At 40.4% G+C, this 26,312-nt stretch overlaps 2 protein-coding genes across 6 annotated transcripts; both read right to left on the bottom strand.

Annotated features, from left to right (window-relative positions):
- Window positions 1-334: 334 nt before the first annotated feature.
- lyn (LYN proto-oncogene, Src family tyrosine kinase) lies at window positions 335-14,332 on the bottom strand. Of its 2 annotated transcripts, none has more exons than XM_076745606.1 (13): window positions 14,209-14,332; window positions 10,290-10,366; window positions 9,189-9,231; window positions 8,273-8,378; window positions 7,695-7,793; window positions 7,341-7,444; window positions 7,082-7,231; window positions 6,668-6,820; window positions 4,857-5,039; window positions 4,496-4,572; window positions 3,144-3,297; window positions 2,474-2,605; window positions 335-1,644 (listed from the first exon to the last, which is right to left on the bottom strand). In XM_076745606.1, exons 2-13 carry the CDS (start codon window positions 10,359-10,361, stop codon window positions 1,442-1,444), a joined length of 1,476 nt encoding a protein of 491 aa, XP_076601721.1. In that variant the 5' UTR covers window positions 10,362-10,366; window positions 14,209-14,332; the 3' UTR covers window positions 335-1,441. The 2 variants fall into 2 exon arrangements, with proteins under 2 accessions (XP_076601721.1, XP_076601720.1); XM_076745605.1 differs by having other exon boundaries at window positions 1,319-1,644; window positions 10,230-10,366.
- A 480-nt stretch (window positions 14,333-14,812) lies between these two features.
- On the bottom strand, window positions 14,813-18,326 carry LOC143329648 (cAMP-dependent protein kinase inhibitor alpha-like). Of its 4 annotated transcripts, none has more exons than XM_076745644.1 (3): window positions 18,028-18,326; window positions 17,390-17,583; window positions 14,813-16,705 (listed from the first exon to the last, which is right to left on the bottom strand). In XM_076745644.1, exons 2-3 carry the CDS (start codon window positions 17,550-17,552, stop codon window positions 16,629-16,631), a joined length of 240 nt encoding a protein of 79 aa, XP_076601759.1. In that variant the 5' UTR covers window positions 17,553-17,583; window positions 18,028-18,326; the 3' UTR covers window positions 14,813-16,628. The 4 variants fall into 4 exon arrangements, with proteins under 4 accessions (XP_076601759.1, XP_076601758.1, XP_076601762.1 ...); XM_076745643.1 differs by having other exon boundaries at window positions 17,390-17,580; XM_076745647.1 differs by having other exon boundaries at window positions 18,211-18,326.
- Window positions 18,327-26,312: the final 7,986 nt, after the last annotated feature.

Genomic DNA, 26,312 nt, shown 5'->3' with positions numbered 1-26,312 from the left:
GGTAATAACATGATCTCTGAACACACTGGTACCAAATGCTGCCTGCATGCCCCTTCTCCTCACTTTTATTGTCTGGTTTCTGAATTATTGCAAATTTAGAGACTTTTGACCATTATTTGGAAGCTGATAATATATGTTTGAATGTTTTGCAGTGACTTCTGAATACAATGTTAATATATTAATAACATGTAAATGTATAATTATTCTTTCTTTTATGTGTACTTTTTGATCTTTCTGGTTCTCCCATGTCACTGTCATTAACTTCTAATTGCAATGAGGTTGTGTCATTTCTTAAACATGAGCTAAATGTGCAAAAACATCCAACACAGAATTAGATTTACTGCATACACCTTTAGTCCATACAAAATGTATACATTTTCATTTCAAATAACAACAGGTATACAACTCAAATGACCATTAAACGGCAAACAAACAGTTCAACTATAAAATGAAGTTATTTTTACTCAAGTATAACATGAGCCCATCCAGTGTCAAGCTCAGTGCAACTTCAGAATTTCAGTTTACACATTGATTTTACAATACCATATTGAAATGATGAAATTATAAAGACAACAGGTTCCACAAACAAACATGAGCTACAGCACTTCAATATGAAGTGGACTTAAAGCCGGTCGACCCTTCACTGGTCAATAAAACAGCAAGCAAACAGAACATCTTATAAGTAGTCATGAAATGCAAAATTGACTTAGCTATTGACCCAAACGGAAATGTTATCACGCAACATCACAATATAGAATGCTGCTTTGATACAAGGAGCAGTCGGTTGAGATTTTCTTCTTGAAAAAGGCCACCAGTAATTACAGCCCGGGAGATGGACCTTAAGTTTTGTGAATAGTTGCTAATGATGAACTGATACTGTGTCATTTTGAAGTCAAAGGAACAGTATCAGTATTTGCCACGTTATTTACACAGACCCAGTCTCTATGAGGCAGTTGTTTGTACAGAATCAATACACTTACCTTCCTGTATTCTGTCCTAGCTTTTCAAACTCTTTGTTTAATGTCTGTTGCTTGTTTATCCTTCTGTAGGCAAACATGATTTGAATTTAAGGAACAGCCTATTAGGTCCAAATGTTGAAATGCCTAGGCACAAGACTCTAGTGTCAAACCATAAAAGTAGAATAAAATAAAATATAAGCTCATCTGTTTCTATCAATTTTGTGCAAAATCCATCACCTCTCCACCCCAGAAAATGCTTATCGGTGAGTTTAAACTGTACTAAATATATTATTTGTACACACAGATGCCACAACATAGTATATTCTGGAACCTGCATACTGTAAGTTCTCAAAAGGAAATATCAAAGAAGTACAGTCTGCAAATGTGTCATATACACAAAAATAAAAAGAAACCGCAACAGTGGCCCCATACATAATCTGGAGTGAATGTGAAATGTCTGTATTGATCAGAAGTGTCTGTCTCTATGGTTGTTGCTGGTATTGTGCCTCTGTGGCGGTGTAGAAGTCATCCAGGACACTCTGCATGTAATCAAAGGTGGGCCTGTCTTCAGGCTTGTTCTTCCAGCAGGACATCATGATCTCGTAGAGCTCAGCAGGACAGTTGTCGGGTTGAGGCATCCGGTAGCCGCGCTGCACAGAGGACATCACCTCTCCTTTAGTCATACCTGAAGACAACACAGGCAGACATAGAGGTGTGAATACCGGCAACGCACATACACACTCAAGCTGACATGAACGAGAGCGTGCACACTGTAGCAGCAGTGAGAGTGGTGCTAGCAGCAGTAACAGCTGTGAGTAATTAATGTTGGCGGCTGTAGCAGTGATGGTGGCAGCAGTAGAGTGAGAACAAGTTGTTTGTTATATGGTAATTATAGGAGCAATAGTGGTTGCAGCAATAACCGGCATGACACATTGAATATTTGAAACATTTTCTGTGCAGTTGAGAAAATAAAAATCACCAGCAGAGGGCAGTGCAAAGCTTCACAACATCACAACACAATAAACTCAATGCTATATTTCATTTTGATTGCATGAAAGGAGGCTTGATTTCCAGCAAAGCAAAGCTGATAATTGCCTCTGAAGCCCCATCTACCAAAACGACATGTGCCCCTAAAGTCCCAGGTTTATGTGGGGCAGCTGGTTTGAGGTCATTTGATCACTTGTTTCCTTGTTTGGGATTATCTGCTACTAAAGTACAAGATCAAATGACATGATGGAGACCGTCCAAAAAGCTCCTGTTTTATCATCCAATCCAGAGGCTATGATCAGAGGCGGGACCCCGTATCCGAATGAAGACTTTTATTATTTCAGCTGTGTTGCAACCGCTGCTGCTAACACTAAGACAGAGATCTTTACCCCACTTACAAATCAAAATCAGTCATACACAACAGAAGCATGAATGAATAGATGATTGTGTTATGAGAAGGTCCACACACTAATTTATTATGTTCAGAATAATGACATACTGAAGTATACAGTCGACTGAATGTCTACCTGGATAAGGGATTTTTCCATAGGTTATTATTTCATAGAGCAGAACTCCAAAGGACCACATGTCTGACTTGATGGTGAAAGAGCCGTAGTTAATGGCCTCTGGAGCGGTCCACTTTATGGGGAATTTGGCTCCTGTGGAGGCGCACGCACGCGCGCGCACACACACACACACACACACACACACACACAGTTACATACACATATACAGGCTCTTTAAATTTCTTAGTTCTCAGTGTCTCCTGGTTCCAGATAAGTGATCAATCAGGTTTCATCTTATGAGACAGCAATACATTCATTGTCTCTCTGTACAGCATTGTGCTAGATTGCTTTGTGTGTCTTAGACTGATGAAAGTATGAAAGGAAACAGATCTCGTGTGTGGTTCGAGGCCATCAGAGGTGTTGGTCATTGTGGTATGGGTGTAGATGAGTGTGAAAATGTGAAGCTGCTGGTAAAGAAACCAAAAGTCTGGTTTGTGACATAACACAAAAATCTTGCCCAATAAATTGTCAGTTCTGCTTCTCCCTCCCAAAGGGGGGTTTTCATGTGAATGTGTCGTAAGTAGTTAGGGAGTCAGCTCATCTGGGATGGGAAAAAAACTTTTACATAAGACAAAAATGGAGACACACACATATTCCCGAACATGCAAACACACACATGCAAAAATTTTACCCTCTCTGGCAGAGTATTCATCATCCTCTATGACTCTTGCCAGTCCAAAATCAGCTATTTTACAGAGCAGACTCTCTGACACCAGGACATTAGCTGCTCTCAGGTCTCTGTGGATATAATTCTTCTTCTCTATGTACGCCATGCCCTCTGCTATCTGCAACGAGAAAGAATCGCACTGTGTGATCATCATCATCATAAATATCATTCAAACAGATGAGCAGGAATAAAAAAAAACAACAGAACTGGTCCAAAACTGATAAAGAAAGAGTGCTGAAACATTTCGTTGTTGATTGCTGATCTCACATGCTGATACGCTTGACTTTCCCTCTTTAATATGACTGTGAGCCGACTGTGTTGGGTTTTAACTGCTTGGAATAACAGTGAAATAAGACATCACAGCTGGATTCGGCATTATTTTTGAAATCTTATTGACCAAATGATGGATCATTGATTTCAAATAATAGTAACTAAATGTTGATTAATTACAGCTCTACTACCGACCCAACTTGACAAACGCTAACTACAAACACTTCAAACAAACATGTATTTCAGTCTGTTAGCTTAGTTATGCTTTACAATATATAACCTGATTCATTTGTCATTCAACCTTTCGTTTCGTGTGCACAGATCACTGTAATGCTTTATTTTACACGTCTGTAATTTCCTGACAACTTCCTCATAACGTTGAAAAACGTTTCCTGGAAAGAATTACATAATTTGGTGTTAATTATAGAAAAATCTGTCATTTTCTTGAAAGAACAGCTCCACTGAGTAAATCTATTACTGGAAATTCTGTTCGTTGTATATACTTGTTTGGAGATAACTTGTTGTTCAGCTGACCAGCTGTGCACTGACTAAAGACTCTTGAGGTCACCCAAGTTATTAATTCGAATCTTTGAAATGTACCAGTTGAAACTTAATCTATTAAACATAAACATATACAGATAGAACAATGCAGGTGTGGGGAAACTTTCAGTCAAAAGCATCATCACAGCAAAAGTCATTAATCAGGTCTTTAATTAGGTTTTTCAGAAAAGTTGATGTGTAAAACTCCAAATAACCCCAACAGTCATTTCTGTGTTTAGTTTTCTACCTGCTTTGTTTTGCAGTGGGTTAACCTGCTTGTGTATGACATGAATAACACAGAGTGGAACCACCAACCTTGCCAATGTGCTGCTCCTGTATATCAACACAGGAGTTGGCATTGAATAGCGAAGTATCAGTTTTGTACATTTGGTTACTGTTCCTCCTTTCGGTTCAGTAATGGAAACACTGATGATGTCTGTTTCACAACCGTAAAGGAGGGCGGGCTGTGGGAAAAAGCAGCATATTGTGACCAGTGTGGCAATCACCTGTGCTGAGAAATCAATGAGCTTGGGTAGTTGCAGTCTGCACCCTGCGTCGCTCTTTAAGAAGTCTAGTAGGCTCCCTGAGGACAAGAAAGACAGGAAACGATGTCAGCGTCTGGTTTGTGTGTGTCCATGTTAGCTATCATTTTAATCTCCAAAACCTTTATGTTAGAGTCACATTTTCAGGAGACGTTTCTCGTTTAATTGAGCTAACCTGCTGACTCTCCTTTGTGAAACAAGTCAGAAGGTCAATGTGTGGCCACATGAATGCTGCGTGTCACAGTGTTAAGCTGCTGACATCTGCACTTCCTATTCCCGGATGCTGATCCTGAAACTGCATGCATTAAAAACAGGGCTTGCTTACCGTTTGCCATAAATTCAGTGATGATATAAATGGGTTCCGTCTTGGTGACGACAGCGTAGAGGCGCACCAGCCTGTCGTGCTGCAGCGTCTTCATGACGTTGGCTTCATCCAAGAAGGCTTCCACCGTCATGGTGCCTGGCTTTAGCGTCTTCACTGCCACTTTGGTTGCGTTGTTGTAGTAAGCTGGTTGCACAAAAAGTGAAGGAATAGGGATAGAGAGATTTGGGGAAATGGAGAATTTTAATACAGTCCATGAAAGTGTGAAATCATGTGCTTGACATGCTGCAGGGCTTCACTCAGTCTGACTGCTGGACAATTCCTAACTATGTAATTCAGAAAAAGGACATTGCTTATTCTTCTAAAACTTTTTCAAGAATTATTCTTTTAACCCTGATGTGTAAAACCATATTACAAATAAAATTTACGGTCAGTAAGCTGTTTTTCAAGATTACTGTGTACAGGCTCATTATTAGTCCATTTTCCATGGAAATTGGAAGAAAATGCAAATGTGAGGAAGTAACACTGTACCTACTGTCTACGGTCCAGTGACAGCTGAGGATGCATGACACCAACGCTGACTAACCCGTTTCAAAATGAATCATGTTTGTGTGTGTGTTTGCCTGTTACATTTAAATCAGCTGATGTTGAGATATCCTGACTTTTAGCCCCCATGGGTCAAGCTCCAAAAGTACATATCCCACAATGCAACTGGTTATCATCATATCATCTGCTGTGAGTACTTTCAGTAAGCATCTTTCATTAGACCCTTCCTGACTGGTAAATGCCCACATCTTGAAAACACCACAACAGGAGTTTATAACACATGGCTTTCTGTTCAAAGCCTTAAAGCCTGCTCTGAATCGGGGAGAAAGCTCTCTTTAGATCCACAGATGACATCATACAACCGTTCTAACACACTGAGTCATACTCTGAAAAAAACTTATCCGAGGGTCAGAAATGTCAGTCAAGTACAGTCTGTGCTCGCCCACGGAGTCCTTAAATAACATGTAATCAGGCAATACAAGCAACTGTCAGACGGTGGATGTGTTAGGTCTTTAATGTTCAAATGAAGTGAAAAATGCTAATGCTCTCATACCATTACAGAGGTAACACAAATATCAAAACACTTTTTCCATCAATATGTTGTCAGATATTTGCCTTTTCTTTCAGTGAATTGCAGAAGTTGTGCTTAATAGGCAATCATAAGCTAGATTTTTTTTTAGGTGAAACAACTAACAAAGTCTTAAATCCCTGACACAGCAATAAAACCGACTGTCTCTGTTAGCCCTCTTCACACACCTGTACGTGATGTGATTTGTGTGTGCGTGTGCCATCACCTCTCCCAAACATCTGATGCAAATCTCCCTTCAGACTCAAACATTCCCGACATGGATGATTGAACTGACAGCACTGATGCACACATGAACGTGATCTTAGTAGTCTGCTCTGACCAAAAATATGCAATGCAAGTAATCGCTAACAAAAGAGGGAAGTCATTTTTGTTTTAATTAGGGGGAAATGGAACTTCCTTGTTCTGTACACTTCTGCAGTGCTGAATTTGCAGTGAATATGAAAAATACATTCGAAAACCTCGGACCTGCACAGTTGAACAAGATACACTCCTCTTCACTCTATCACCACAGTCAAGGTGCCATTTGCAGGATATTTAAAGGGGCTGTTTTATGAATTCATGTCTTTAATCATGTGCCCTAACTGAGACCAACCATGATGAGAAGCTGTGCCCAGTCTACTTACTGATTATGTTACTGATTAGATCAAGTCTGAAAGTCTGAAGATTTCTCTTTACTCACCCATCCAGACCTCCCCAAACTGCCCAGCTCCGAGCTTCTTCACCATCTTAATGGAGTCTTTGGAAATCTCCCAGGCATCTTTATCCCACGGCTTCTGAGCTTTGGGTTTCACACATGGACGGTCCAGTTTACGGCACAGGCCATCCGCCTTGTCTGGAAGGTACACACACACACACACACACACGCACACACACACACACACACACACACACTGAGAACTAAGGCATGCTTGCTATAATCTTCAATCTTCCTTGATAATGAAGAAAGCTGCATACATATTCAAGTAATTTTTAAATGCTGAGAGTGAATCAAACATTAGCTGTGAAATCTATTACATATTAGATGTTAGGGGGACTTTTTCTTTTTGAATAAAGGATGTTAAGCGCCATTCATTCAGTCCAGAGTCGTACTCACTGTGGTAGTGTTTGATCATGCTGTTGATGTCAGGAAAGGAGATTTTAGGAGAGATGTAGTAGCCGCCATTATCCATCGTTCTGATCTTATAGTGCTTGACCGAATCTGCCCCCTGGGCGTCCATGTCTCTGATGGACAGTGAGTAGCTTCCTGTGGAAAAATCATGAAATAAAAAAAGAGGGACCAGCCTCCATATATTGAAAGTGAGGCATGTTTGAGAATGCGTCTCTGTCTCTCAGGGCTGCTGTGACTTTCGTACCTTTTGAGGTTTCACTTTCCCGGATAAGATAATATCCTGGTTTGTTTGCTGGCGCCAGCAGCTGCCTCTCTGCATCCTTTCTCGTGATGTCCTTGAAAAACCACCTGCAATGAACAGGAAATGCACTGAATATACAAAACGGACATATTGACTCACCACTCATTTCTACAAATGCTTAACAGTCCTTCTTTGTGATCAGTAGATTATGGGAAGTTGATCATTTAACTACAATCAATTATTTTTGTACTTTATACATTGTAATGTAAATTGTATGCATTAAACAATATATCTGTCATATCAAAAGCAGGTTATTGAGAACACCATGAAGTCATTTATTGAGATGCAGCTACTCACTCTTCTGTTTCCATGGTGTCGGCTTGGCCGACATAATTGGATGGGATGAATCCTTCTTTGTTGGTTGACAACGATTTTGCCTTCCACCACTCCCCATGTCTGCAGGAAATATCAATTGATTTTAGCTAAATTACTGCTTTTCTTTGATTGCCAGTGTAGATAGAGTATCTTCTTTAAAAACTAGGTCTCCTAACATGGCCGAGACTTTCTTAAGTGGCTTTAAAGTAGAAGAAACTAAATTTCTATGCAAGGAAAAATATCACATATTCATTCATCGGCTTATTCCAATATGTCTATGTATGTATGTATGTATGTATGTCTATGAAGCTTACAGTGCCTTTTAATAGATGCACCACTACATCAACTTGAAACGTCTCATGTCACATTGTCTCATGTCTTAAACATCATTTAGAGAGTACTTCTTCAAATTAAGCCTAAAATATTTTGTTTGTCATATTTTTGGTTGTCACCGAGTCTCCTCATGATCTGCATTTGAAACAGTGCTCCATTTCATAGCTCAAATAACAAATAACATTTCCTGAAGTTGAATCAGTCTGCCATCAATATCAGACACTCACTCCTCTAAGATTTTCATCTTTTCCCCCTTCTTGAATCCTAAGTCGTCGGGATGCACAGCTTCATATGGATAAAGGCCGACCATTATTTTACCGACCCCTTTTTGCTCTACGAGAGGAAACAGAAGAAGACATATTAAATACTGTACAACAACAGAAACAGTCCCACATCTTCATTTAATCCTGTCATATGCATGCAAGCATCCATACAGAAACATCAGGCAAAGGTTAAAGAAAGAATGAACAAACCCACAAGTGGTGAACACATAAGATGTCAGACTGACAGAACCACTCATGAGCAACCTCAACTGAATATCACAGTGGGACTGTAAATGTATCACTGGGGTCATCAAGGACTCATCTTCCTCTATTAATGTTTGAGTCGGCTCACAAGCATTTTACCAGTTAATTAATTGTATCTGGACTATCTGGAATAGCAGCGGTATCACTCAGCATGTCCCCACAACACCACTAACCACCAGTTGGGTTAATTAAAAATATTCAGTTGTAAGTCAGTTGCGCAGGCTGTTGACTACCTGAATGAATAGTGGCATTAAAAGATAGGTTCAGATATGTTAAAGTCTATCTTAATTCAACATTCACATGGCCATATGTATATTGAACAAGTTACTGGTCGCAGCTCACATCCAATGGAGGTTTTAGCAGTCTGTGTCAAATCAAATGGCTTTTTCAAAGTTACAGAAGTACCAAACTGGATAATAAAACAGTGTTTTGCTGCACTGTGACAGTAGAATAGTTTGTATTTTGTAGTGAGTATTGGAGTAATGTGTTTATGGAAATGTTGAACATAGTCTGTTAAGGCTAAGACTACTTCAAGCAAACCGAAAGAAAGAAAAAAAGAAAGAAAGAAAGAAAGAAAGAAAGAAAGAAAGAAAGAAAGAATACGGCATAGGCTTACCTTCCAGCTTTTGAAACACCTGACCAGGTAACAATGAGCTATTCTGTAAAGACCAAGAGTTCTCAGCATCAGAAACAATGAAAGTTTCATATGATGACAGAGATCAATAACTACACCGAACACAATATAGTTCATTTCCTCAGCTTCACTGTGTCAGACAGGGAAGTTCTGTTCATTAGGAAATATTTGAATGACTATTATTGCAAATGAATAGGAGAGGGTGTACCTGAATTAAAAAAAAGACTTGAGAATTGAATATTTTTCACTGATTATAGGTATTTCCATCTTCACCATTCTATTCGTTCAATTATTAACTCACCAGGGCACATTTCTAAACAGAAAGTCATGATTTCCATGCTGTGAATGTTCTTTAACTTTCACTCTGAGCTATAATCAATATCACAACACTGTTCAGAAAATGACACATTTAGAAGTTGCTTCCATAAAGAAAACCCCTTCATGCCTTAAAATGACTTAGATGTAACTCTGCACCTTTGCCTTCATTTAGTAGGTGTGGACCAGTGAAGATGCAAATAGTCCTTCCTCTATTTGCACCCACACCCCAAACTCAGCACACGTGTGGGAGCAATTCATACATGTTTGAACTGGAATATTCCACAGAAGAAGAACTATTACAGAACTTATACAGGGTCAAGTATCACAATGGTAATGATTTTATGTATTCCTCTACAATATTAGAAACCTAACAGTAACACATAACATGATCCTTCAGCTTGACTACCTTGTCATGAGAAAGCCTCACCCCACAAGTTGCCAGGATTTGTTCCATAGATATGTGACGTATGAAACCCTGACTGTCTGAATCTGTATTTCTGAGACTGTCATTGGTCCACTGCAGTTTCAAAGCAGGAATACTCAGCCATGTCTGCTTATTTCACTCCTAATTGTCTTGTAGCATCTGAAAAAGACTCCCCATGTTAACAAGGTTAAAAGCTTGGAGTGGGTCTGTAAGTTACCTCAGAGAGAAGAAATCAGTGTCTCATTGTTTAGAGCTAATCTATATATTATCTGACTACTTACTATGTGGTTTTTTGTATTGGAGGTGGGGTCTCTGACATAGTGCGTTTGCTCGGTACGTACAGTCTGCTGGCTGATCTTCCCCTCCACAACTCCGCTCAGACCTTCGCTCAGCGTGGACTTCATACAGCCCATCCTGCCTGCATGAGGAAGTGAGAAACAGGAAGAGTGAACTGGACGGTTACACATTTACTCTTCTCAGCTGGTGAAACAAACAACCCTTCACATATTTGGAGCCAAGCACCTGCGACTCTCTAGCTCTTGCATGTAAAAATAACAGCAACATTTTCATTCTTAACTTTTTTATCACTTTGTGCTTAAAAAAAAGTCATAGAGGAAATGCACACATACAGAAACTAACAAGCAGCAGCAGGTGTTGCTACAATGAAAAACATAAATCAAATGGGCTATAATCACCTCTTGATCCAAATGCCACACATAATAATGAAGTATGAAGCCAACAGCCAATGTTTGCAGGCATAGAGGTCTGAATGTCACTGGTTGGTCAGTGTTTGTATCACTAAGAGCATAATGTGAAGAGTGTATAGAGCCTGTAAGATACAGGCGGCTGTAATGGTGTATATACTGTACTAAACACGTCATCTTGTGCAAAATACATAGAGGAACAACTGAATATCAGTGCTGGAAGCACTACTGAGATCATTTACCGAAGTAAAAGCTCAAAGTAAAGGTGCTGCATTCAAGATTTTAAGTAAAAATATAAAAGTATTAGCAGCCAAAAGTAGAAGTAGCCTACTCGATATCCAGCAGGTGACAGTGTTTCATGATTATATCGTACAATGCTGAATTATTCTGACTGATAGTAGAAGTAGCTGACATAAAAATGTAGTGGAGTAAAAAGTGCAATATTTCTCTCCCACATTAACAGTGAGCAGGACGCTCCTGTGGGTGCTCTAAGAAAATCAGTGTTTCTTGAAAAAGAAATTGAGCAGTATCAGAACAATATACTGATAATCGACCACATCAGTCCATAAATATGACTTTGATCCATAAGAAACAAACAATTTCCACAGACCGAGACCACAGTCGAGATTACCTTGATTATATGTATGATATGAAAGTTATGTTTCATGTGATGTGGTGATCTGCAGCAGCCATGACAGGGAATGGTTTATGAGCCATGCTAGCAGCCTGACTCTATGATGGCATTAACAGAGTTTAATGGAGAGGAGCATGTGGGAAGAGGAACTTTACAATTGTTACCTCACATCCCATGTCATCTGCTGAATAATAGATTTAGGGAAACCCACACATGCATCATGCAAATCTGCATAGTTATAAACTCATTCTATGCATCAATAAGCAATGAGATTCATTTGCGATGGTTATGTTGTTGTACTTTTCCTGACGTAATGTATTTTTAAAACAGCAAGTGTCTATATGCTCGAATGAAATGTGAGAAGGATGCTTCACATCTAGCAGAAGCTTGTGTTTTCTCCTGACATAGTCTTTCAAACTTTGAATCCATCAGACAATATTTATTTTTTAATTTTGCCTGCTTGGTATTCAGCTCTATTAATGTAGAGCAGTATACTGTTGGTTGAATTCTTTCCTTATTTTCTAATGTTTTGGTCTATTCTGCTAGTCAGTTTTGGTGTTTGTTCCTGTTTAAACTAACTAATAACTGCCTTCATAACTTCCACTGCCATATTTAACCTTTGTGCATGTATGTGATTTATGGCCTTAATCCCAGTTGTTTAGCTTACAAAGCAAGAGCCTTGAGTCCGGCTGTCCGTGATATTTCATTATATTGCATTATAAAGTGCTTGTAGTAGTTGATTATTAAGATGCATCCTGTCATGTTGGTTTCTGTTCAACCGTAGCAGCGATGTACTCTTCCACAAATTTGCGAGAAATTTGCAACAAGATGAAGATCCAAGATAACATAAGATTGGCTAAGATAAACCGCACTGAGACAGGGAAACTGAGGCTAACAGCAGAAGTACATGTTGGTCCTAAATCAACACCTGTTTTCTAAAACAGGAAACTGAAGTCCATGACTGAACACAAACAGAGACAAGAGCGGAGAGCTAGACGATAAACGGAGACAGTGGATATACAAAAATGTCTGGCCAGTTAGAAAACAAAGTAGGTCACATGTCAAAGGTCAAGATGAATCACCGACAAGGAACAACTACCCACATAGATTCTACACTGGCATCATTTAGATTAAGTTTGATGGCTCACCCTTTTCTACCACATAGTTGTATTTTTGTTCCCAAGGAACATGTGAAATATTTTTGAGTAAGTCCTCAAAGATATTCAAGCAGCCAGAGTCAGGTCAGTTCTGACCAACTGGACTGGGCTGACCTGAATATGCTGTTAACACAGGGTATTTAACAAGGGTAAGGAAAGAGAATCTAGAGTCCTCAGCCATGTTAGAGTCTATCTGAGGCTGTGCTTGGCTACAGCAGCTTCGACCTCAATGCTAATGCTAGCATAGCAACATGTTCTCTCTAATAATGCTAACATGCAGCTGTTAGCAGGTATAATGATTACATGTTATCATTTTAGCATGCTAACAGCTAGCTCAGCTCATCAGCTAACCCACTGATGTTTAGCAGAAAATGCTTTTGTTTACAAGGAGGCTAACAGTTGCTAATTAGGAGTTAGGATTTCTAAAGTTAATGCAATTCAGCTCAATGAACGTGTGTACTGGCTTTCATTGCAACCACAAATGTAAACCTTATTGTGACACTAGCATAAAGTTCAGGGTATCACCAAATTCATAAGGATTCCTCATTTGGGAACCATTGATGTGAACCTACTATGTACATAATTTTGAGTCAGTCCATCCAGCAGATGTCAAGATACATCTCAAGGTAAGTGAAAACTTTGCCATGAATGTCAACATGAATGTCTGTTAAGAAAGTTCAGTCCGGACCAAATTGATGGACTGAGCAACATACAGAGCCATGCTGCTAGCATGGCTAAAATCTAGATACATATATACAGAAAGCATTAAAGCCTCCAAGAGCAGCACAAAATGCAGTATAACACAGTTTTGAGCAATTGAATGCAAACAAAAGTGGTGATAGTCCTCAAAGATGTTCAGGTCATTTAGGTAGGTTGGTCAACAGTTCGGGAAAAATTGCACCATCAACCCAGTGGCATGCGTGGTGCTCAGTGTCTCAACTGTCTTCACAGATGTTTATGAATCTAAATGACAGTACAGAAAGTTAATGAATAAAAAAGGCCGTAACCAAAACTGGCAGTTTGTTACTGCTTATGTGTTTTATTGGTTCAGTGCCTCTGTTATATTTTTAACATGACAGTCGGCAAACAGCCGGAAACATATGGGGTTTGAACAGATTAGGGGTCTATGCACGCACACACACACACACACACACACACACACACACACACACACACACACAATGTGCTATGCTATAACCAACATACAAACTTCCTCCTTACGTAAAAGACTGAGCCAATGACTGGAGTGGTGAAGAAATGAAGAGCTTAAAACTTTAAATCATTGCAGAATTTGATGCAACTAATTGATAAATATGATGTCATATACTGCGTCGCCACTTATCACAATTTACAAAACATTGTTTTAATCAGTGGTGTTTTTTTAAAACCGTGACAAGCCATACAGGACTTAAAGTTCCACAAAACCTTCCATTGTGAGTATGAAACAGCCTGTGACTGTCAGGAAAAATCCAACAATATTTGTAGTATTTTTTTTTTTTTTTGTGCAAACTGTATTTAAAGTAACTCTTAAGCCTCTTAAAGTAACTGAAATGGATTGGCTGGAATGGATGAATGGATACATTAAAAATGAGAGCTAAGCCTAAACCCTCCAGTCTAGTCAGTCAGAATTCAGTTTTGAACACAAATTGGCCTCAATTACACACAATTACACAAGTCCTCCATTGTCTGTCCGTGTGTGAGAGAGTGTGAACAACGACCTGATGCACTTCTCTGACTGCTGTTATTCACATGCATTCGAGCTTACCTCTCCGAGTGTGTATCCCTGCTCAAGGAAACAATTCATCCACTGTGAGGAGGGTGTTTAGTCCTCAGATGTCTTCTCTGTGTTTCTCATCAGATTGACGGACAGACTGGTGGTATGTGGCTTAACAAATGGGTCAGCCTCTTGACATGGACTGTTACACTCAGCCACCAGAATGAGGAACTTAAGAGAAACCAGTGGGGGATTTTTCTGACTTGCTGAAACTTCCTGGTACAATTGTCTAATGATTATTTGCATAATCAGCAATACACACACTGAGGCACAGGCAGCAGATGGTCTTTTAGGCCTTTATATACAGAAACAGTGCATTTGTAAATGTTAAAGCGGAGAATTGTTTTACGGCATAAAAACATGAAAAAACAGAATCCCTTTCTGACAGTTTCTGCAAGTGGCTGAACACATTTCCTTATTCATTTTCATGAAGAACTTCATTTTGAAATTCTTAATGATGGTTATTTGTGTGTTAAGCACGATCTACACAGTTAAGTGTTTCGCAGTGTCATGCATGTTTTATTGTCAACTTTGATAAATTCTCCCACACTGCTACCTGTTGGCCAGATGGCAGAAGTACAACAAGAAAAGCAACTTTCCACGTTATCAGTTATTTATTTTGCTTCAACACATAGGGTAGAAAACATGGTTATAGACGGATCAGATCAACACCTACACACTGAGCAGAATCATGCACCTACCGTATTTGTACATGCTGAATTATGAACAGCTGGGTTTACACAGTGTTGTTGAAGCGTGTGAGTGAGTCACAATACAGTCACGTGGCAGTTCACAACTTGAACACCTGATTGAATGAGTATTAAGAAAACAGAGCTATATTTTCCTTATTATTAGCATGAATAAGAATGACATACAAGTAAATTGCAGTATTACATTAAGATTATACAGGGGAGAAAACAACAAAATACACAGTTTGTATAGTGCATGCGTGATGGTCTTTGCGGACGATGATTATGGGATGTATCCATTATTTCACAAAAAAAGCAGGTAGCTCAGCCTCAATGTTCGAGATAGAAACTTTCACACAAACATGTTACACTTACTGGAAGCTCCACTGAGTATTGCATATCTACATTTCAGGAACAGTTCAGCATTTTGAAACATGCTTATTCACTTTACTGCCGAGAGTTAGATGAGAAGAATGATGCCGCTTTCATGTTTGCAGCCGGGGAAAGCAGCCGGTTAGCTTAGCTTCACTAACTAGTTAGATAGGTAGAAATAGTAGGAAAAGGTGTCAGTTTCATGATCAGGAAGAAAAAAAAGACCCTATGATACCACACCTTTACAGCTTTATATTAGTTTAGCATAAAGACATAACCAAAATCCGTCTACCAGCATGTCTAAAGCCCAATAATTAATCTCTATGAACAGATGTGGCCAAGCTAACCTTCTGCTGCCTCCAGCAGACAGACATGAAAGTGGTATCAACTCTCTCATCTAACTGGAAAAAAGTAAATAAGCATGTTTCCCAAAATGTCAACCCACTCCTTTAAGGTTGTGATTATAATAGCATCATTAGAAAAGTAAAAAAACAAAAGTATAAACATTTTAAAAGGTAGTACACTATCATCATTTTTTTTTTTAACCACTGAGCTATTGAAATATGTCATCCACATAAATGTACTATGAACTATCGTCAGTGTCAATGCTGTCAAACCACCATCCAGTGTTCTGCTACTGCCTGCCATGTTTTAACAGCACGGCCAGTTTCACATACTGTACAGCATATGACTGGATTTTGTCCTTCAAATGTAACAGAATCAGTGAACACACCTTTCAACAGATAGAGTAACCAAACCACAGAGGTTTTGTTCATGGTGTTTTCCAGCTCTACTACAGTTGAGCAGTCCAATTCCCTCTACACTATTGCCAATTTAAAGGAAGCACAAACCATTAACCGGCAATATAATCTCTATCAGCATCACTACAAACATGCTACTCCCACTGTGACCCATTACATCAGCACGTCTCAGTGGTCTTGCAAATTGCTTGCACAACTAGCCTACAAAACTCGCACAGGATCTCTATTTTCTCTTTTAATCAAGTCATCCAGCCTGTGTCTTTAGTAACTACGACTGAAAGTAAAATCAGCTGTACAAGAGCTACAAATGTGTCTCTCTGCTCACTCCAACTATGAAATACACCCCTGCCGACAGTCTGTTATTTCTAGTGCACAGCAGAGCCATGGGGACATGAGAGCACTGGTTGATCACATCGCAGCACAGCACAGCGCCTCTACAGTGGATTTGGGGGGGTCAGTGCCCTGCTTACAGGCACCTCGACAGTGCTGATGCTACCCTCCGGCTACCAGCCCACATCGAAGCTTCATCACAATGGCGGCTGGGATCCATGTCGCATCTCTCTGTCCACTGGCAGGAGTGTGTGGCAGGTTAGCTGTTCCTCTGCTCAGCATCCCTGTGGGCCGAGGAGGAAGAGGAGCTCTGGCTGTCCTCTGTGTCGTCTCCGTCTGCAGACAAATGACGAGGGGGAGGAAATTTAGATTTACAGGGCATAGATAATAGGATTTTATCAGTGTTTCTGCATGCTAAAGGTCTTTTTCATGGGTCCCAATCTTCCTTAACTTGTATCCATGCTAGTGGTGTGGCTCAAAGGATGAAAACGTCAGCCAAAATATCTCAAGAAATACTGAAGAGACTGCCATCAAACCAGTTCAGCATTCTTACAAACGTGTGAACGATTTATCATGTAAAATAGCCTACAATAAAACAAAGTATGATTTCTTTTCATCATTTCCCAGATTACAGACCAAATGTACTCTGTCTTCTTCACTCACATGCTGAGACGGTCATGGAGCTCGTCGCAAGCGTGCACAGCTACCTCCTGCAAAACCACACCCATCTGGGTGAAGTACCAAACTCTCAGGGAGTCCCATAAAATGGGACCAGGATTAGATAGTCTAGTAAAGTGACTGAACATGTAATTTACTACCTCAAAAAAGTGGATTTAGCAGTAACTTTAGAGCAAAAACTGTATAACAAATGTTAAAAAAAGTTGGAAAAAAAGTTATTGTACTGTAGAGCTTTTATTTGCAAACAGCCACACAATGGCGTAGTAAGCGCCTTGGAAACCTTGCTCTATCTGCAGCCTGCTTAGGTGGAGCTGACTGAAGTGGTGTGATGCAGTAGTTTACCTCCCCCTCCTGCGTTAATGTGCAGCTGGGACAGAGACAGGGTGAGGGGCAGTTCCCGTCCCTCGGGGTCGGTGGGACTCTGCAGGATGTCGTGCATGGCGTTCCTGCGTCCCGTCCTGCCGGAGGCAATGAAGTCTGCGTAGGTGGCCTCAACATCAGACATCGCTCGTGCATCGTCCACACAGTGACACCTGCTAGAAGAAAAGAAGTAAACACTTGAACACACACCTCGAGAGGGTCTACAGACAGCGTGAAGGCCTACTGTGGAAACCAGTGATCTATCAATAAAGTTGCTTAAAAGTTCCTGTGATATTATACATGTCATATAATGCATACTTACTATGACACATATTACTCTACAAATACAGGTGAATTATTCAATTTGCATTTTTCATCCTAATCATCTTTAACCCACTAGTAGAAGCACTGAATCACTCTGATGTCTCAGGTCTGAACAGTTGTGCTGTTCATTTTCACAGCTTTGGAGCCTGAAGGGTCTCGGGCTAACCCAGGCAGCCCGCCCACACTGAGGCCCAAGAGTGTCGGACAGAAATCCGCGAATTTCAGTCAAATAGTATTCCCACAATAACTAACGACGGAATGCACTTTGTCGAAGTCCCGTTTCAGCATCTTCTTACCTTCAGTGATAGCTCGACCAGTGCTGTAACACCAAGCTACATTTCTAGGGAGTGACTTCACCGACAAAGCAACGCGACGGGCCCGACATCACATCACACGATCCACCAAAACAAACACAACAAAACACAAGAACAGCGAGCGGCGTCCGGAAGGTAGTAATCCGAAGGTCTCACACTACATACCGCGACGAGCCAACGCACGAAAATCAGTTAAGAATATCAGTCACATCTCTAGGATGGTTTGAAAAGTCCCCAGTCTATCCTCCATGGCCGTCGCATCTTCCTCCTTCGCGACCAATGAGCAGCCAGTAAGGCGCATCTGAGCTCTGATTGGACGGGAGACACAAAAGGATGCGAGGAGCGAGCTCTGAGAAGCACCAAGACTCGTGCTGCGTTCGCGATCATCTCGTGAAACTCAATGACGCGACAGAAATATCTGTTTATCTATCCACAAAGTCCACATTTATTTAATCATCAATAAGTTGTTTTTTTTTTAGTGTATGCCTAGCACATTTCTGAACATGCTGCACAATGTACTTTATAGTGGAGTCTAAAAATCAAGTAGAAATTAACTGAAAATATAGGTAAGATGACAGATTTAAAAGATAAAATAGAAATGTTAAGAAAAAGATGAAATTGAATGAAATTAAATTAAATATAGTTGAATAATGTGATAAAGTACATTAATACAAACAATTACATTTATTTTGGAATCTATTTCCCACAGCACTTAGAGGCAGCAAAAATTCGCGTAACTATAATATCAGTTAATGTTTGCCGTTTTATGACTTTCTACATATGTTTTTATTCTTATCACAGCTGAATTTACAGCCAATAGTATTATTTGATACAGTTCAGGGTAAACAATTTAAAATGCAGCTCACATTAAGAACAGACTTAGTTCATCTTTACATGCACTGTTTCTTGATTAAATTCGCTCATCATCCGGGGAACATGAATAAGAAGCCTGGAACCACACTAAAAACATATTTTCTTGATGTTTGCCTTCAGATGAGGTTTGAAGCCATATGCTTTTATCCAGTATCGACTATACACCTCTGTAATTACCCATTATACATAGAATGATTGCATAAATGGAGATGTGCTCAGACACATTGTGCATTAGTGTGGAGGATATTTGCTCACCTACGATGGTCTGAAATTAGACTGGAAACAAGGAAATATCAAGAGATAACTGTGTAAGATACTTCTCATACCACAGGATGGCACTGCTGTCAATGTGAAGAAATGCTGTAGTGCCAAACAATCACCAAAAACAACTCAGATAAGAGAAACAGCTCCAATTATTATTCGACTGTTGGAGTTAGTCAACAAATATCTTGTGACTACATGATTATGAAAGTATATTTAACATAAAACAACAATGTGAGAGGTTTTCCCTGCAGGTCCATCTGTATTGTAAACACAAAGGTAGGATGATTTCAGTTTCCCTATCATAAATGAAAAATAGCAAAGTATACAAAAACAACAGGTGCAATATAAGAAAAAACAAAATGCTATCTGTGTTAGCCCTTAAACACCCATCACAAACAGTGACCAGCAGGACCATCTTAGGCTGTGTTGCTGTGGAAACATCTTCTCCTCTTTGTGCTTGCGGCACAGGGTTTCAGCAGGACACACTCGGGAAGTTTTAAAAAGGAATCTGATTAGCGGCAAAGAGTTGAGATCAGCTCACTCCCACCAGCCTCAGAGGCTGTGCAGTCCCACCTCACCTTCAGATCTGTGCTGGTGACAGGATCCAGAGGCACAGCTTACTTATTCACTGACTGTCTGCATTGCTGTGCTTTAACTCTCTATAATCTTCCCTTTTTTGTATCCACTCTCACTGTGTCTCTGTGTAACTGATGTCTTCCAAATGGGCCGCTCCCCACCATCAGCAGACAAGCCACCATTACTGGTTCATAAAAGAATGAAAAGTATGAAACTAAACTGTTAGTCATACATAAGATAAACTGCACACTGCAGTGAAAGAAAAGAAAAAAAAAATCATATCAGGTTGTTAAAGAGCAGTTTCAAGTGCCTCCCCCTCCTCTATTTGAAGGGGCTGTGATGTGTTCTGCAATGATAACCACTTCAGAGGAGAGCACATTAAAAATCTTTCTGTTAATATATAGCAAGGAGTGAACTCACATCATGTCAGTTGTAGTGTTTTTTATATTCAGTTTTCATTACCTATGAAGTCAGCAATCTTACTTAAGTAATGGACTTGTAATGTGCTTGTACTTTACTTGAATATTTCCCTTTAATACTTTTTACTTTGGGCCCTTTGACATACTTCATGTGCCTGTGAGTTGTCAGCAGTCCCACCAGCGCTTCCTATGACCTACATCGTGATTTCTGTGAGATCGATAACCTCCATCTACAGTTTCTCTCCCTCCTCAATATTCTGCTTTCATCTCTTTGCTCTTCCTAATCAACTGCTTCTCTACTCTGTTGCTCCCACTGTGCTAAATGCACATCATATTAGGTTTAGGTAATTGTTGCTGCCCTGTTAGCTTAGCTTCAAGCTTAACCTGACCAACTAGCTTAGCCTTTAGTCACCTGCAGTTACTTGCAGCCTCACTAACTGTGTTATTATGACTGTTTGAAGTGTTCTGCCGTTGCATCTGTGTGACTCCTCTACCCCCACCAACAAGGTTAAATAATGCACATTAGTAAATGGGACCTCCGTTATCTGCAAGGTTAACATCACCAGGATACAGCTACAGTTTACCGGAGGCTAGATCCTCCAATATACAGGCTAATCTGAGAGTGATGGCCCCTTGTAGGAGGCCCAGTGAATCCAGACACACATCATCACTAGCTTTCATGTAAGGATGAAGCAGTCAGAGATGAAAAAAGAAGACATAGCCAAGGGAAAGATGAGTGAAGTTGTCTGTCTCTGGTTCCTTACCTGTGAGGGACCAGAGCAGCAACTTGACAACTTATACATTGACATATCAGTCTTAACAATCTAATAGTCATATACAATGTATAGCAATAATCATAAGAAACATTTCACTGCAGAGCAAAAAACTTTTGCTTCTGATACTGTAAATACATTTTGCTGTAAGTACTCTGCAGAAGTTTGGAATATTTTTACATTGTACATGCACAAACAACAGATGAAATGCCTGGTGCGAAAACATCAGACACAGGATGTTTATCTGGCTGTACAAACAAGCAGCTGTGTGGATGCACTGGTCGTAAGTGTGATCTCCAGTTCCTGTGCTGACAAAGGTGATGCATCTCATTGCGGATGTATGGTTTATAGCAGTTCGCAGTGGATCAATAAAGCCTGCAGTGTCTTCCTACAATATCTCCAACTCAATAAACATTTGAGTTTTGACTCTGCAGCTGACAAAGACTCTCTCCACCCAGAGCGTCTTCCTGTCTCTTTGAGTTTTTAGATGAAGGTTAACCTTCAGAGAGTGGAGTTCCTTTACAAGATGCTTCTACAGAAAAGGAGGTGATTCAGACCTCACCGTAGGCAGTATCATGTTTTATTCACGACAGAAGATGTGGTTAGCTGTAACCTGAGCAGACCTGAGTCTACACAAGAATTTATCAGAGGAGGAGCTGCTCTGGAGATAAGGAATAATCTCAGCATTAATCTGACTGGCTTTGCCTATTAATGTCTGTCAATTAAGACCAAAAGCAGTACTTTTCATATCACGTTGGTTTACTGGGATTTTGAAGAGTGAATGAGTTAAATATGAGTCAGTGAAAAGGTAACTGGTCAAAATATGAGATAACTGGCTATTTCATCAGCATAAATCTGGTGTTTTAATTTCTGATGATGATAGGAGAGCTACTAGTGGCCATAGTGGCTATGCACACACACACACACACACACACACACACACACACACACACACACACACACACACATATATCTGCTGTTATGTTTGGCAGTTCAAAAAGATCCACATGCAGGACACTGAGGCAGGTTGAAGAAACAAAATTTTGAGTTTTAATAACAGAAGCTGGTTCCAGTCAAGGCTGAGGGAGGAGGTGGTGCAAAACCCAAGCACAACAAGAAATACAAGTAACTAAACTAGGAAGGAAAGCGGGCAGGACAGGAATACAGATGAGGACCTCCAGCAACAAACGCAGGACAAGTGAAAAGACACAGCCGACCACTGAAAGAAGGAAAACACACAGACTAAATACACCAGGGGGTAGACTAAAGAAGGACAGGTGAAGCTAATCTATAATCACAAGGGCAGGAAAGAGACAAAGGCAGCAAGTGAAATGAGGCAAAGACACATGAGCAGAAACTCTTTCAACATAAAACAGGAAATAACTAAACACAGTGCAGTTGAGGTTGGTGGGAATGTCGTTAGTTTTGCAGGTATAAAAAAAAGCTTGGACAAACGTTAGTTGAAAAGACAATCCCAGTTAATCCTGAGGGAGACAGAGAGAGTGGATCCCATATAGCAGAATCTCCTCCCTTCACCTAGTAAGTGCCATGTTTTCTAACAATCCACCAGCTCTGCTTGATTTGCAAAAGCCTGGGATCAGAAGTCAATACCTAGAAACCCTATCCAGGTAGGGGATCACATAATAAAACCAGATGTAACTCGAGTCCTGGGAAAACTGTCCAAACATGTATGTTTTTTTTAAAATAAAATGACAGATTGGATATTTATATTTAAACTTCCAAACAGCTTCCTCATAGAGAGGAAAATGTAAATGGATGATGGCTAGACAGATGAAGGTAAACTGTGGTTAGCATGGAACACCTCGGTCTTTGTTTCATAGACACACAGACTGATGGGCTGTGGGTCTTGACTTCACTGCCTCTCTCTCTCTCTCTTTCTTTCTTCCTGTCTCTGTCTCGATGAAATCACCATGCATCAGTGTGATATGTGGGTGCTGGGTTTGTTTTGGTTGCCAGCTGCAAAAGACAGACAGCACTGTGCAGATAACAAGTCAAATCAAGTCAAATTATATGCATATAGCTCCAAGATCACTTACCACAATTTGATTCGGGGGGCTTGACAAACTGTGCGGCGTATGACAGCCTCTGTCCTTAGACCTTCGACTGGGTCAAGGAGAAAGCTTTCAACAGGAAAAAAAAATGGAAAAAAACTCAGGGAGAGACATGAAGAAGGGATCCCCTGCCTAGGAAAGACAGACATGCAATAGATGTGTGTACAGACCAACAAAATCGCGGTATAAACAGATTATGACGCTAACATTTCTGATACATGTAGATTGTACAAACAGTATGTGAACAATGAGGACAGTCCACACAAGGAGGATCACCAAGAAATCACAATACATACAAATTTTCACAAGTGAAGCGAACGGATCCAGAAGGGTGTTGAGCAGCTTTGGGTGCTGCTGTGTAGGTACAACCTGAGCCACACGACCTCCTTCTCCATCATGGGGTCCTGGAAGGAGGACCGGGCACACGACACAGAAGAGGCAGCGCAGCATTCCCACAGAGGAAGAGACAAGAGACAAGCACACAGAGGGAGAAAGAGAGACACGATAACATGCAAACTCGGGAGAGAGGAGAGGAGACAAGAGAAGACAGCTCACTTATGCAGCATAATCACCTCACTGTCTCATCACTGCTGCCTGCTTACAGTCCAATAGCCACGGGTTGACATATTCTTTTGTGTTAACATAGGTTTAAATGAGCATGTGTTCCTCCCTGCAGCATTGTGCTTCTCACACACACACACACACACACACACACACACACACACACACACACATGCAGACACAAAGACACACACTCGCACACACACACGCACACACACACACACACACACACACACACACACACACACACACACACACACACTGCTGATGGACACTGAGCAGCTTCAGTGGAGCAGACAAGTGCCTTGCTTAAGGGGACTTCAATTTTTAGATTAGGTCAGATGAAACTTTAATGATCCCTGTGGAGATGTCAGGTCATTAGAGCAGCAGAGGATAGGCTACAGATAAGAATAGCTCAAATGGAGTACACTGCAAGTAACAGTGCAAGGCGAGCATGCTGGGTATGATACAACAAATAAATGATGCAATCACAGTTTTACAGGGAAATACAAATCACATATTTACAGTGCACGTAATGCTTCTCACAGTGTGCATTGTTACACCATAAGTATGTGCATATGCTTATTTACAGTCATATTTCAATTGCTCATTCTTCCTGCTGTTAAAGTCTGACATTTTGGCTGCAACGTGTGTAAATAATCTGAACATCCAAAGTCATTTCTTGTGCGATGAAGCAAACGGTACATGCGAGAACAATGTGTGCAAGATTTAGCTTGCCATTGATGCCACTGACTGTGGCATTTGGAAATAGCTTACAGTTGACTGAACAAAGAAATGTTTGACAAAAAGGAAGCGAAAGACAGACAGACACAGAGAGAGAGAGGGACAAAGAGAAAGAGGGAGAGAGAAAGAGCGATAGAGAAGGAGGCAAATATAGATGGAGCCAGAGATAGAGAGAGTCAGAGGATATACGGAGCTCAGTTCAACTGGGTTACAAAGTTTTTCCAGTCTCCATTTCTGCTCTAACTCCCTCTAGTAAAGGCTTTGTCCTGATTTGGCATGTGTGCCTGCATATGTGCATATATTCTATTCTAGTCAGTTTAACAAAGGGGGAAGGTTTGGTGGGACACAGAGTGGGGCGGAATATATCACAGACGCAGACAAATCAGATGTTATGGTGTGGTCAGGGGTGTTAAGGTTTACTGCCAAGATTCTCCGAGCACACTAGCCTTCAGTATGGAGCAGGCTGGTAGAAGGTGCAATGTGAAAGAGATGGCCTGAGTTTTACTTTAAAATGTTTTAAAAAATGAAGGAAAGTGAAGGAGTAACAGTTTTGACATTATGTCAAAGACCTCTGTGTATTGTCTTGCCCGGATATCTTCTGAAGTTAGCATGCTATCCGTCTAGCCCCCGGCCAGTCTTGTCTCGTAATACCTCTTTACACCTAAAGGCCCTAGTTTCAGCTGGGAGATGTATGAATGTGCTACCTTTCACAAGAAATATCCTTACACCTGTTTTCTCTATTAAAGAGAAAGATACAAACGTACACCTTCTGAAAACCCCTAAACCCTTAAACCCACCCATTGTACCTTTAATGGACACTAATGAAATAGTTTCAGCACAAGAAAGTACACCCCAGTTTCTCTGATTGTCTGTCTACCTACAACAAAGCCCTTGTGTCCATTTCAAATCAAATTTTTTTTGTTTAAAACTGTATTTAAAGCAGTAATGTCACTGTTCTATGTATCATAGGTCCTGCAGTACAATACAAAGAGAGCCACAGACAGCCCACTTCAGCTTCCAAGCTAATGTCTACAAACAAGCACACATGATGATTTTCTGAATGAGCGACCAAGCAAACATCTGCCAGGAGGAAGAGAACTACGAACCTCAGTTTGCAGGCTGGGTAGTTAATTATCCCGTCAGCTATAACACACTGAACAGCTTAAAAACTCACTCACACAGGTCAAGATTGATCAGTGTAGATGTTAAGTGCTGTTGTCACCAACGCACCAGCTTTGCACTTAAAACATCTACTGGTGCAAGTTTGTTTAAATTGTTGTTTCTGTGCCTGTTACACCAAATTCTGTGACTAATAGGATGTGATTAGGAATATCAGGTAAGTTGCCGCTGCATATAATACTTATACTTATTGATATTGCAAATAAATAAAATGTGGCTATATGTTTACAAAACATGATAACTGTGATAATATGATAGCTAATTTCAATCGGTTTCTGTGTCAGCTGAGGATAACTGCATGAAAAAGATCCAAGTTTAAAATACCGTCAGGAGAGGTGCTGTTGTTGTGCTCTACAGACAGACCTGTGCACTGGAGTTTGTACCTAACAGCTATCAAATGTTGGCAGCTGCTCTGTGCCTTGTATTTTTTTTCTTCCTCTCAATAATATGATGATAAATTTAAAATTCAGTGTATGATTTCTGGCTGCAACAAGGGATAACTCATTGTGATTTTAGTTGGACTCAATGTCTGTCTGTGCACATTTTACGCGAAGAGATGTCCCCACGGACATGTAGCAGCATTTTCAGCCTCAATGACAGAGCTTTCCTTTTCCAGCTGCTGACGCCGCTTCCGTGGCACTAATCACCTCCCATACAGTCGTTCCTCTCATCACCGGTGGGTGTCGCTGCTGACACTGGTACCCAAGTCGTCTGTCAGTCTGTCTGGCAGGGATGGGGGGATGTTGTATTGTGAACTAGAGAGAGAGAGAGAGAGAGAGAGAGAGAGAGAGAGAGAGAGAGAGAGA

Source organism: Chaetodon auriga, chromosome 12 (assembly GCF_051107435.1).
Source record: "Chaetodon auriga isolate fChaAug3 chromosome 12, fChaAug3.hap1, whole genome shotgun sequence".
In the NCBI taxonomy this organism is placed as follows: Eukaryota; Metazoa; Chordata; class Actinopteri; order Chaetodontiformes; family Chaetodontidae; genus Chaetodon; species Chaetodon auriga.
This window is presented reverse-complemented; position numbering and strand designations above follow the sequence as displayed.

Coding starts and splice junctions, on each gene's coding strand:
- lyn (XM_076745605.1), bottom strand. CDS start 10,361: ATGGGCTGTATGAAGTCCACGCTGAGCGAAGGTCTGAGCGGAGTTGTG. Junction 9,232..10,229: donor CCAATACAAAAAACCACATA/GTAAGTAGTCAG, acceptor TGGTCTTTACAG/AATAGCTCATTGTTACCTGG. Junction 3,298..4,495: donor TCATTGATTTCTCAGCACAG/GTGATTGCCACA, acceptor TTCTCGTTGCAG/ATAGCAGAGGGCATGGCGTA.
- LOC143329648 (XM_076745644.1), bottom strand. CDS start 17,552: ATGTCTGATGTTGAGGCCACCTACGCAGACTTCATTGCCTCCGGCAGG. Junction 16,706..17,389: donor CATTAACGCAGGAGGGGGAG/GTAAACTACTGC, acceptor ATTTGTCTGCAG/ACGGAGACGACACAGAGGAC.